The 12,584-nt window shown below is 42.2% G+C and overlaps 1 protein-coding gene across 1 annotated transcript in view; it reads right to left on the bottom strand.

The window, feature by feature from the left end:
• vegfd (vascular endothelial growth factor D) overlaps positions 1–2,321 on the bottom strand; it is a 31,132-nt gene extending 28,811 nt beyond the window's left edge. The window contains exon 1 of the mRNA XM_084337537.1: positions 2,049–2,321. Coding sequence (XP_084193663.1) covers positions 2,049–2,183 — 135 coding nt within the window. The 5' untranslated portion in view covers positions 2,184–2,321. The remainder of the gene's footprint in view (positions 1–2,048) is intronic.
• Between the last annotated feature and the right edge of the window lie 10,263 nt (positions 2,322–12,584).

Below are 12,584 nucleotides of genomic sequence, written 5' to 3' on the forward strand. Positions count from 1 at the left end.
AACGTTTTACCTCCCTATATTATAAGCTACATGCCATCAAGGGTTTATCAGATTGTCAGCAGGAAAGTAATGTTTTTGTCAAATATGGAGTGAGAGAGTCTCTTTTGGCCCCTCCCCCTCTGGGACGAATCTGGTGCCCCTGTGTCAGAATGAATTTCAATATTCGAATTCCATTTGAATTTGACCAACATTTGATTTCCAGATGAATGTAAGTAAATTAATATGTAAACATTATTCATATAAAGTTAATATGAAAATGCGTGATTGGTTCTTGTCTTTTGGAAAGGATGTGCTTGCAATACAAGCCAATAAATGGGTGTTGCAAAGCACAGCCCAATGCCTGATGATACAGTAGTTTCCTTTTGGTACATCCCATAATAGCAAATACAACACACAATTAACCTGCTTTGATGTGGTGTTAATATTTGAATTTAATTCAAATGTGCCTCATTTCAGCCTATTCATATTCAAATGGTATTCTTAGGCATAATGAATAGCCATATAGTATCCAGCCAGTACTATGAAGCCATGGATTGTGCTGAGAAAGGATTCCACCAATCGAAATGCTGACTCTTACAGACTCTCAGACTCTTACAGCTGATTCAAACAGGGTTTAGAATTATTCACAAGGCCCTTCAGTAGAAAGTTTGTTTACGTGTTGTGTGCCTTTCATTTGTTGATTCACATAAATATTTACAACAAATTCCATCCATCCAAGCTCTCACTAATATGCAATATGCTACACGTCAAAGTGATGCTTTTCTTCATGGAACATAAACCTACCCCCATGCCTTTAAGATATTTACAGTGTGTTTTGTGATCCGACGTGTGAACGTTTAAAATATATTTTTTAACAGAACTTCAAAACAAAGGGTGTGACCTATCCGACGCGAAGGAGAGAGGGAGTGGGAGTTTAAAACCAGGACTTCCAAAGGCTCATTTACGAGGCGGGAAAACACCGGACAGGAAGCTCTATACAGCTGTCTGCCCGTGGCGGCGTGGCAGGGCCGAGACCCTGTCTGCCCGTGGCAGGGCCGAGACCACGGACAGACATGGAATAATACACTTTGTCTGGAGAATGTTTTCCTTATTTCCTCTGGACAGCCGTAATGATCTGAACCCTCTCTGATGTCTTCAACATGTCAGGGATGGAGGAGGGTGGGGCTGGCCGGCTTCCACTTAGATCACACAGAGACACAACAACAGAAAACAGGGAGGTTTCCTCTCAACAATTTAGAACCAGGGAAAATACCCAGTAATGGGAAACAGAGGGGTTGGGGGGGGGGGGGGGGGGGGGGGGGTAATGAAAGAGAGTGAATATGCAAGAATGAACGCGGAGAGAATGAAATGGAGAATGGATGTTAGAGACAGAGGTAGCGAGAGGAGGAAGAGAATAACTTGGAAAATGAAGAGGAGGGAGAGAGAGAGTACAAAAAAAAATGTTCAAAAGCAACACTGACACGGTACAAGTCCTTGATAGTGAGAATGTTATGGCCTCCGACACGTGTCCCTCTCTGATTGATTTAAAGTGGTTTGTATAAGAGCCAGATAGTGTAGATGTTCAATGCTCATCATCAGGCTGTGTGTTTTACAGCAGAGAGGTTGTGCAATATATATGTGTGCGTGTGTGTGTGTGTGTGTGTGTGTGTGTGTGTGTGTGTGTGTGTGTGTGTGTGTGTGTGTGTGTGTGTGTGTGTGTGTGTGTGTGTGTGTGTGTGTGTGTGTGTGTGTGTGTGTGTGTGTATGTGTGTGCTGTCTAACAACGGGCCAACTGTGAGTTTTATGAACAGAGAGAGGCTATCAGTGCACTGCACAGACACTCAATCGAGACTGGAACACACGCATCAAACCCATGCTTCTCTCACAAGGGAACAATGCACTGCGTGGCATCTGCAGGCAATTTCAGGTCATCTTTTCGTTTTTTTTTTATCTTGTTATCTGTTCCTGACAATGAAGCAGGCATTATGTTCATGCAGCATGAATGTAATTTCATTTTGTTAAAGCGGCTGCACTGACATGCATTAGGTGTAAACCAAACAGCCACTTACCCCACTCTCCTCTGCTCTGTGCATGCTGATGCTATGGCCCATCTCTAACCAGCTTAGCTCCACCAGAATCACTACCAGGGCCACTCTGCACAGACCCAGTTTCAACTTCATCCTCCTCCTCCTCATTATCACCATCGGTCCCCTGGCTCTGATGAGTGTCTTATAGCAGCAGACGGCCCTTCTGAATCCAGTCCTAGTGCTCTGTGTCTTCTTACCGGTTGGTAGAAAGAGAGCTTCTACTGAAGGAGGCTGCTGCTCCGCAGACCTGCTGTTTTCCCAGGCCAGCCAAATCCCTCAGACCACACACACTCACTCCTCTAGATGTGGGTACGTGTCACACACACACACACACACACGCACACACACACACACACACACACACACACACACACACACACACACACACACACACACACACACACACACACACACACACACACACACACACACACACACACACACACACACACACACACACACACACACACACACACACACACACACACACACACACACACACACACACACACACACACACACACACACACACACACACACACACACACACACACACACACACACACACACACACACACACACACACACACACACACACACACACACACACACACACACACACACACACTCCTGATCTTCCAGGCACACAGGAGTGTATGTGTGAGTATCTGGGCCAGACACCAACCTGTCACAGGCAGCCAGACACCCCAGAGCCAAATGGAGCTAAAGAGGCTTTACAACAGGCACCTCTTGCTGCTGATGCTTTGATGCTGCTGCTGTTGTGTCCAGTTAAACGTGTAGGACTACCGTTAGCAAGCAGAACAACTCTAGTCAGGATTCCCCTGTAGACTTCTTTCTTTTTTTTTTTTTTTCCAAAGGACTCTCTCTCTCTCTCTCTCTCTCTCTCTCTCTCTCTCTCTCTCTCTCTCTCTCTCTCTCTCTCTCTCTCTCTCTCTCTCTCTCTCTCTCTCTCTCTCTCTCTCTCTCTCTCTCTCTCTCTCTCTCTCTCTCTCTCTCTCTCTCTCTCTCTCTCTCTCCTCTCTCTCTCTCTCTCCTAGTTAGTCCAAACTGTGGCAGGGTGTCTTGCCAGATGATCTGTAGACACTTCTCTGTGTTCAGGACTTGATTCATCTCTCTCTCTCTCTCTATCCACCCCCCCCCCCTCCCCGCACACACACACGCACACACACTTCAACTCCCACCCTCAGACAGTCATGGCAACGTCGGTCTGGACCCTAAGTGTACCCCCAGTCCCTGGAAGACGCTATGTCATACAGTAGTCAGTTCCTTCTACTATTGGTTCTCCTCTCAGCCTGTTCACAGCTATCCGGATCTGACTGTGGTGTGTCTGTTAAAAGACCTTGCGGGTGGAGCAGCCACACACTTAGTGCCTCTCGCTCTTGGGATCTGAGCTGGGCCTGGGGTGGATTGCTGTTTGTGTGTGTGTGTGTGTGTGTGTGTGTGTGTGTGTGTGTGTGTGTGTGTGTGTGTGTGTGTGTGTGTGTGTGTGTGTGTGTGTGTGTGTGTGTGTGTGTGCGTTTGCATGTGTGTGCGTTTGCATGTGTGTGCGTTTTGCATGTGTGTGCACGTGCGTGCATGCGTGACGTGTGTGGTGCCCACATGCCCATGTATGCCTGTTCTTATTTCTCTCACACTGCTTGTTTCGCAGTCCTCTTGCCTTACATCCCCTCTCTTTATGTGTCTGTTTGTGTGTGCCTGTCCTCCGTTCTCCTTGTCTGTGTAAAACCCCACCTCTCTGTCTGGGAACATGTCCGTCAATTGATCAAATCTTACTTGTCAGTGTCTTTCCCTCTGGAGTTCCCAAACCGTATATGGCTGTGAAGCAAGAACATGTGTTTTAAATGTGATCCAGACATCTGTGCTCCGTGAGGGAAATGAGGGGCCGGCACCACCCCCGTCCCGGCAACACCCCACCCCAAATCACTTGACTCTGGTTCTATTCAGATAGGAGGGAGGACAGAAGAGATAATGAGATGAAATACGAGTGTAGTTTTTACATTATATTCAAACCAGTGGCGACTCGCCACTAGGGGCGCTCGGGCGCCGCCCCCCCCTCAGGCCCTGCCCTGGTTATATGAGAGAACAAGAAAAATAATTTTTTTGTTTTTTGTTTTATAGCCCTATAAATAATATAAACATGTTTAAAATTAATAATATTTACTCATTTTAAGTATGTTTGTGTTTCCAATGCACAATATAACGTTATTATATAAAATAAAAAATACTCGTTTTCTTGAACAGGAAGTGACTCACTTTTTTTTTTTTTTTTTTTTTTTGGCCCGGGCTAGACGCGATAGCGCTCTGAGTGCGCGTCATGGTTTGATCGCTGTATCCGTCGCAGCCAATCAGTGCGTAACGCGTTGTGCGTTGAAATATGACTATTATGTTGGAATCCGGGCGCGATTTGAAGCGGTCTAGGCAGCAGCGTCAAGAATTTCTGTAGCCGCATTTCGCAGAGACGCTCTCTGATTGGCCGACGCCAGTATTTTTTTCCGTAGCAGAATTTCGCGGAGACGATCTCTGATTGGCCGAATCCAATTTCTAATGTTCCAATTCTAGCTTATTCCTAGGTTGGTGGTAGAGAGATAGTTGTGTTGTTGTGAGATGCAGCTGTTTGTCTTAGAGCGTGACTGCAAGTTCTTTAGACGGTTAAGCTTAGGCACTCTTTCAAAGTTGGTTAAGGTTAGAGTTTGTCTTAGAGCATGGCGATAGAACGCCAGGTAGTTTGCAGTCTGTTCGACGCGGAAATGGACAAAGAAATGTACTTGTGTTGTGTGGTGCTAACTGCTAACAAGCTAACACTTGGCTAACAAGCTATATGGCGGATGCAGTCTGGACACAGTGGACAGTGGTCTGGAATACATCAACAGTTGATTATACACTTTATCAAGCCCTCCTGCCCTGGACGTTTCAACTAAACAGTGAGTCTCTCTCTCTCTCTCTCTCTCTCGCTCTCTCTCTCTCTCGCTATACACAGCTGTCTCCGCGAAATGGGGCCTACGGAAAAAAGTATTGACTGTGCTTGCTGAGACGATAATAGGCTAGCGATTCAAAACGCGCTGCTGTGTTGTGAACTATAACATTCATTTAGCTGCTGCTGATGCATAATGAATGAATGGTGAGTTGTTTAAAATGACAACATACATGTGTTAATTATTTGATTTGATTGATCCGAGAGACAGAGAGAGAGATTGCTCCAGAGCATCTCAGAGCATTACATTTTCAACTCGACCTCCTAACGTGAACTGCGACCCACAAGGCACCAGCGGCACCAGCCGCTACTGATTCAAACGAATAACTGAAACCAGGGCCGGACCTATAGCATTTGGTGCCCTAAGTACTGCACCTTTATTTATTACAAACAAGAACAAGAGCTTAACCTCTTAACGTCGCGGCACTTTGCTCTTGTCTGTCGGCTCCGGGCTGCATTTCTCCCGATCATTCAATATTAGGGATGCTCGATATTGGCTTTTTTACCGATACCGATATTCCGATATTGTCCAACTCTTAATTTCCGATACCGATATCAACCGATATCAACCGATACCGATATATGCAGGGTTTCCCCGTCCAAAAAACTGAATAATTTCAGGTAACTAATCATTTCACTGGATATATATATAACAAATATTGTTATTGTTTTTTATTTTTTTTAAACCGATACCGATATTTTCCGATATCACATTTTACTGCCGATATCGGCCGATAATATCGGTCGGCCGATAATATCGGACATCCCTATTCAATAGTAATACATTGTTGGAAAGTTGAATTTCCCGCCGTTCGATCGTCACCACACTCAACCTATTGTGTGCTTCTCTGTCTCGGGTTACAAGATGAAATATCCGGCAAGCGTCATTTGACAAGCCATCAGACACCGGCGCTTGATGGCGAAAATTATTGACCACCGTTGTAGCCAAGGAGCATCTGCTCCAAAAGCAATCCCAGACGAGCCCTGATTGCAACGAGAAGGGGGCAGAAGAAGACCAACAAGTTCTTAATTTTGACTTGCACGTCTGAATGAATGGAAGTGGGAGGCCATTTTGGATAAGCACGCTGAATTACGGTACACACATTACAAAAACCTTTGTCAAACACTCATTTTCTGTGGGATTTTTATAAACTTTGGACCTGTATGACTACTTATTGATTTGTAAAAAAAATTGACATTATTCCAAATTAAGGGTATGGTGTAATGTTTTGATTGATTAACCATCTTGATCAAATGTGTGTGGGTCTATTCTTTTTCTCATTATACTATCCACTGAACTGTTTCATGTGTATAACCTCACTCTTTAGACAATTGTACCAGCATCTTTAATATTGCAGGTTGGGAATCACAAGATAACGCGTTTTTGATACAAATTTGATACACATGGTATAAATTCACATTCAAGTATACTAATGCACCAATATTTGACTCAGATGTTTAGGTACATGTGTAAATGTCAATTTCAGAGAGATTTTGTCTTCCCAACCAATTGTTTTTTATTTATTATTATTTTTTCCCCCATACATATACATTTATGGCCCCTGACAAAAATCGGCAGGATATCTTGCAGAGAACTTTTAACCCAATGGTCTCATTTCCAAACGAATTTACGACAAAAAATGTCCTCGTCTTTAAGACATATTAGGGCTGGTAGCGCGAGTCCCCAAATTTTCCTGAGATCAGATTTGATCGTGGCTGAGAACAGATTTAAGAGTGCTGAGGAGCACTCTTATGATTGATTGACTAATTGAAAATTTTATTAACTTGACAGACTGTGTTCTCATAGTGATTCCTTCATGTTAACGCTACAGGCCTCCTTGGAATTAATTACTTAATCATAATTAAAATAATTATGACAATATTTGTACGATAAGAAATTACGCATTTGATGTCAGAAAAATAAATAATATGGATTAATCTGATCACAGGGCAGCTGCTTAACCATATCTGAACCAGCTATTTTGGACAAATGAATAATTACTTTAATTACTTGAAAATAATAATTATTTAATGCCTTCTGTCGAATTTGTATTTCTTATTTGTTACACATCTGTTTTAATGATTAATTATATACATTTGAAAGAATGCAGGTCAACATGCAATGTATCCCATTGATTGGTATACAATGGGACAGACCTTTGTTTGATTGATTGATTGATTGATTGGTTGATTGATTGATTGAAAACTTTATTAACAGATTGCAGAATGGGTACAGTGCAGCTCAATTACATACAATTGTTAAGGGGATGCAGACCAGAGAAAGACTTTCGTCTTGTTTACATCAGGGTCCCCCATTTTCAATTCATCATAACATATATGACATACATGACATACAGATAGACAGTACTGCTACATCTATACATTTATGACATACCAGATTTGCAAATACAGTACTGTTTGTGATACAAAAAGAGTCCAGAAAAGAGAGTATATACATTTGACGTAGAAACTGTTGGAGGAGGTTGGGTAGGAGGGGTGGGTGGGGGACACTGTACAAGCAAAACTGTACATTGGAATATTGACAAAACCATACTTGGTCATTTACTGTACATTGGAGGGGGTTGATATAGCTATAAACCTGCATTCCTTCGAATATATCATTAATCAATTAAACTTATATTGAAATACACTATATATAGCCTATATACACCAACACTGAAATGACAGTGGATAAATAAATAAATAAGAACTAAATCTAATCGCATGGAAATAGCAAGTCTTGTGTGCGCCAGTATGGCCTACGTGTCTAATGAACAGTATAGGCTTAATATATTATTTAGTTACTTGTTTCATTAGGATTTAGTAGATACTATATATGCTCTGCCTCTGCTCTACGTACAGTATAAGTACAGAATGTACCTATAATGTACGTAGGGCAGAGCATATAGTATCTACTAAATCCTAATGCAACAAGTCATTAATGGAATAATAAGCCTATACTGCGTTCATTCATTACGCCATAGGCATTAATGGAATAATAAGCCTATACTGCGTTCATTCACTACGCCGTAGGCTACAGTATACTGCGCACACGCGTGTGTGTGTGTGTGTGTGTGTGTGTGTGTGTGTGTGCGTGTGTGTGTGTGTGTGTGTGTGTGTGTGTGTGTGTGTGTGTGTGTGCGCGCTGCGGCAGTTGTACCACGAGCTGTACTATATATGATGACAATACATTAATCTAATCTCATTTCGATGGGTCGCGCAAGACTCGCAAGGCACTTCCGCATCCATTTCCACACAGCTGCGTCATTACTTTGCCTTATAAGGAGCTCTGGAGGTGTTGTTTTGTATGCAAATGTCCTGAACGGGAACGTGCTTTTGAGTTTAAGACAGAATCACATTCGCCAAGCAGATATCAGATCATGTCACAGGTGCGACCGTTTCAGCCACTTAAGACATATTACCAGCACGTTGGGGACTCAGAGTGAACTTGTCATTGATTCTCTCTCAGTCGGTTCCAAGATAAGTCTTCCAAAATAACTCTTTGGAAAATTTTCGGGAATGAGACCCAATATCCACGATGGTATTGTCCATGGGAAAATGCACTCAGAATGTAGTTCCCAGATTCTTATGTATTATGGCAGTGTTTGCAATTTAGCGACTTTGTCTCTAAAGCACTCACAGCGGTCCAGTCTGCAGTCCAGAGCAGGAGATGTTCACCCCTCCAGGTCCAGACTGCAAATGAATCGTGCGAAGCCGCCGCTGGCTGATCCCATCCTGGCTTACAAGAATCGACAGAAGAAAGTTGTAGATCTAAACATAATTTAGGGTGTTTTTTTCTTTACTTACTTTTAGTCTCTTCCATGATGATATTCCTCTCTCCTACAGCGTCCATTACAATTACGCACATGGCCAATTATGCAAATTGGGTGATGACGTCATTTAGCAACTTCTAGCGACTTTCGGCACAGCCAATAGCTACTTTCCTTACTGAGGAGTTGGCAACATTATATTACGGGTCCCGGTAGCTAGCTAAGCTAACTGGAGGGCACTCAGCTTGTCTAGGCTATACTGTATGTTAACTATACAACTTTTCTTATGTAACGGAACGTAGACCAAATGTGTCCACATTTTTATTGGATTCTAGCACATTTTCATAACAATAGCGAATATTACCGTTTTCATTGAGGTTTCTTACAAATTAACGATGCTTTATGTTGTCCTTTATATGCCGAATATCATTTACCATTCGCGGTCGCTATACCAAGGTCGCAGTAATAGTTTACCGCTGTTCAGATCACGGCGAAGAATAGACACATCCCAGTGACCTGTGACCTGTGCTAATCTTGGGAAATGTATTCATGTAGTTTTCAACATTTTCACCTTTTAATTTTAAACCAATGCTGCCATCTACTGACAACAGAAAGTGTTGTCTATCGTCACTTCCGTATACAGCGTCGCCCGAAACCCATTCTAGAGATTCCCACTTTTTACTGGGAATGGGGCGTGGCCGTATTTGGTCCCAGACAATAATAAGAGTGGCAGCGATTGGTCACCGTGACGTTAACATTCAGGGTGGGATTCCATTCTTCCCACCTTGAGGTAAGACGATTGATCATTCGATCAAACAACATATTGTGTTTGGGCCCCGAACTACAGTGGCCGCCGATATCGTGCTGTAAATGGTAAATGGTGCATTTATATAGCGCTTTTATCCAAAGCGCTTTACTAATTGTTCCTCACATTTGACCCATTCACTCACACATTCATACACACAGTGGTGGAAACCATTCAAGGTGCCAACCTGCTCATCGGGAGCAGTTAGGGGTCTTGCTCAAGGACACTTTGGGAGCGGGAATCAAACTGGGAACCTCCATATTACTAGACGATTGCTCTACCTCCCGAGTCCCGAGCCACTGTCTCCCCTTGCTGTGCTGTGAACGTGGCTCTTCACTCTCGTCTCGTTATTCTAGCCAGCCTGATAAAGTCTTCTATGATGGGAAATCAATAACAAATAATGCAAGCTAGCCTAGCTCACCACAAATAAATGGAAGTGGATACGGACCAGCCAACAGCTGGGCTAGTGGTCCATATCCGCTTCCATTCATTTGTGCTAAGCTAGGCTACCTAGCAGCCGGATAGCTTTCTACTGAACGCACAGCGAGGAAATTGCTATTTATCTTATTGTCTGACTCTGGAGAAGATGGTAAACGCATTTTCCATGAAGTTGGCATTTAACTTATGTACATTAAAGTCCACCATATTAAATAAAATTAGCAATGTAAACTGGGAGAAGCAGTAGAAATCGAGACTCAAAAGCACTTCCCGTCTTGGAAGTCATGACCTGGTTTTGCACCTCATCTACATATCTCTCAGGCTAAATGCTGAGAAAGCCAAACACCATTCCAACTGTGGTTGATGCATTCATCAAAGCCAGCTGGGCCTGAACTGGCCAGACTGCATGTGGAGTCAGAGGCCTCCATGATTCAAATAACCACTTTAATCTTTAAAAAGCCACTTTCATTTGCTCTCATTTTCAAAACATCTGAGAGCAATTACAAACATAGTTTGTGTGATCCTACAGTGCAACATATTACATACAGCCATTAGATCATAATGGAAAGTTACAAATGTATATACGAAGTGGAATACTGAATTAAAACAACAGATTTTTAACAAACCAACTAAACATTTGAAGAGTTTGCAGTCTGAAATGGTTTCTTCTCATGCAAGGGACATTCTCAGTCCTGCAATCCTGTCCAGCATATTTCTGAAGATAATGTCAGAATAATCCACCCTCCAGAACATTTACTACAAGCGTTGCAAGGGCAAGGCTAAGAGAATCATTAAAGACTCCAGTCACCCGAACAACTGCCTCTTTGAACTGCTGCGGTCAGGCAAGCGATACCGGAGTCTCAAGGCGAGCACAGAAAGACTCAGAAGTAGCTTCTATCCCCAGGCCATCAGGCTGCTAAACGAACAATGAATGAACACTACACAACAACAACCACCAAACGCACATAGCACACACATCCACACTCACACACTCACTTTAAACAAACACACTGTAGCACCCACTCCACACACTTTATAGCACACACCCACTTTAAACAAACACACTGTAGCACCCACTCCCCACACTTTATATTTATGGATGAAGGATTGCACTACAACTCGTACACCTTACTGTAAATTGTACCTAAAATTGTACCTCATCCCATTTCTGCTTTGCACTAGATAGTACTGTACATTAGTACACTGCATAGTATTGTGTATTGTATATTATATGGTAACTCAGAACATTGTACATATGTCTATACCGAACACTGTGACCTCATTTTCTTCTTCTAAATTCATGCTATATTATGTTATTATGTTATTTGATACTATCTTGTCTAGCACAGTCTCTGGAGCGTAACAGTAAGAAGCATTTTGTATGAAAGTATTCTGTACTTCTGTATGACAACTATTAAAGAACTTGAACTTGAACTTGAACTAATCTGAATATAATATAAGCAGTATTTTAATTTTTTTTTTGTATTTTATTTTTTTAATTATTTTTTAAACAAACATATAAACAAACATGACAACACACGATAAGATATACAAGCATTATTAACAGTGCACATCCAATGAAATCACCATATAGTTAAATGTCTTATACAGGATATACCCCCAATACCTGCTATCTAATACCCTACACACATATGCTCTAGCTCGTACCCCCCCCTCCCGGACCCCCCATTGGATAATACATCCATTATCCCTCACTCCTAACCAGACACTACCATTATATGCTAGCTTTTATTTTCTCCACCACTTCTAACCACATTGTCATTTTGGATTCATTGAGACCCAAAATTCTTGCTGTAGATATTTCTTGATAAATCACATCGAGATATGTAATAATCCAGACCTTTCGGCATATTTTTTCCGGTTGGAACCATCGTGATGCTATCAGCTTTTTAGCCACTGTGATACCCGATAAAACCAATCTCTTTAGCTGTATAGGTACTGCATACTCAAAAACATCATTCAGCAGTAATACAGAGGGGTGTACAGGTATATTCAGAGTCAAGAGATTTGATAATTGCTGGGTCACCTCTTTCCAGAATATCTTAACTGGTGGGCAGTCCCAGTACATGTGCATAAATGTCCCCTCGTCCCCATTTGTACATAAGGTGCATTTGGGGTCCTGTTTGAGACACATTCTGTTCAGTCTTATAGGAGTTAAGTATGTCCTGTGAATATAGTTAAGATTGATTTGTTGATGGTCCGGGTTCCTTGATGCAAGTCAAACATTTGCCCAGGCTTCTTGCCAGTCAAAATCTGGCAGTATTTTATTTTTGTATTTAAAGTGTTGTTCAATTCACCATATTCACACAGCTGCCATTTTGCTCTTAGGTGAAAAGGAACCCAACCTGAGCATGGCATAATAGCAAAATGGCCGCTGTGTGAATCAATGGATTTACACCATATTGTTCACAGTGGTAAAGATGATTTGTAACAGTATAATGACTTGTCTATATTGAATGTTGATAGAAATGATGTAGGGTTCAAATGTAAGA

Source organism: Notolepis coatsorum, assembly GCF_963971535.1.
Source record: "Notolepis coatsorum genome assembly, chromosome: 20".
NCBI classification, from domain to species: Eukaryota; Metazoa; Chordata; class Actinopteri; order Aulopiformes; family Paralepididae; genus Notolepis; species Notolepis coatsorum.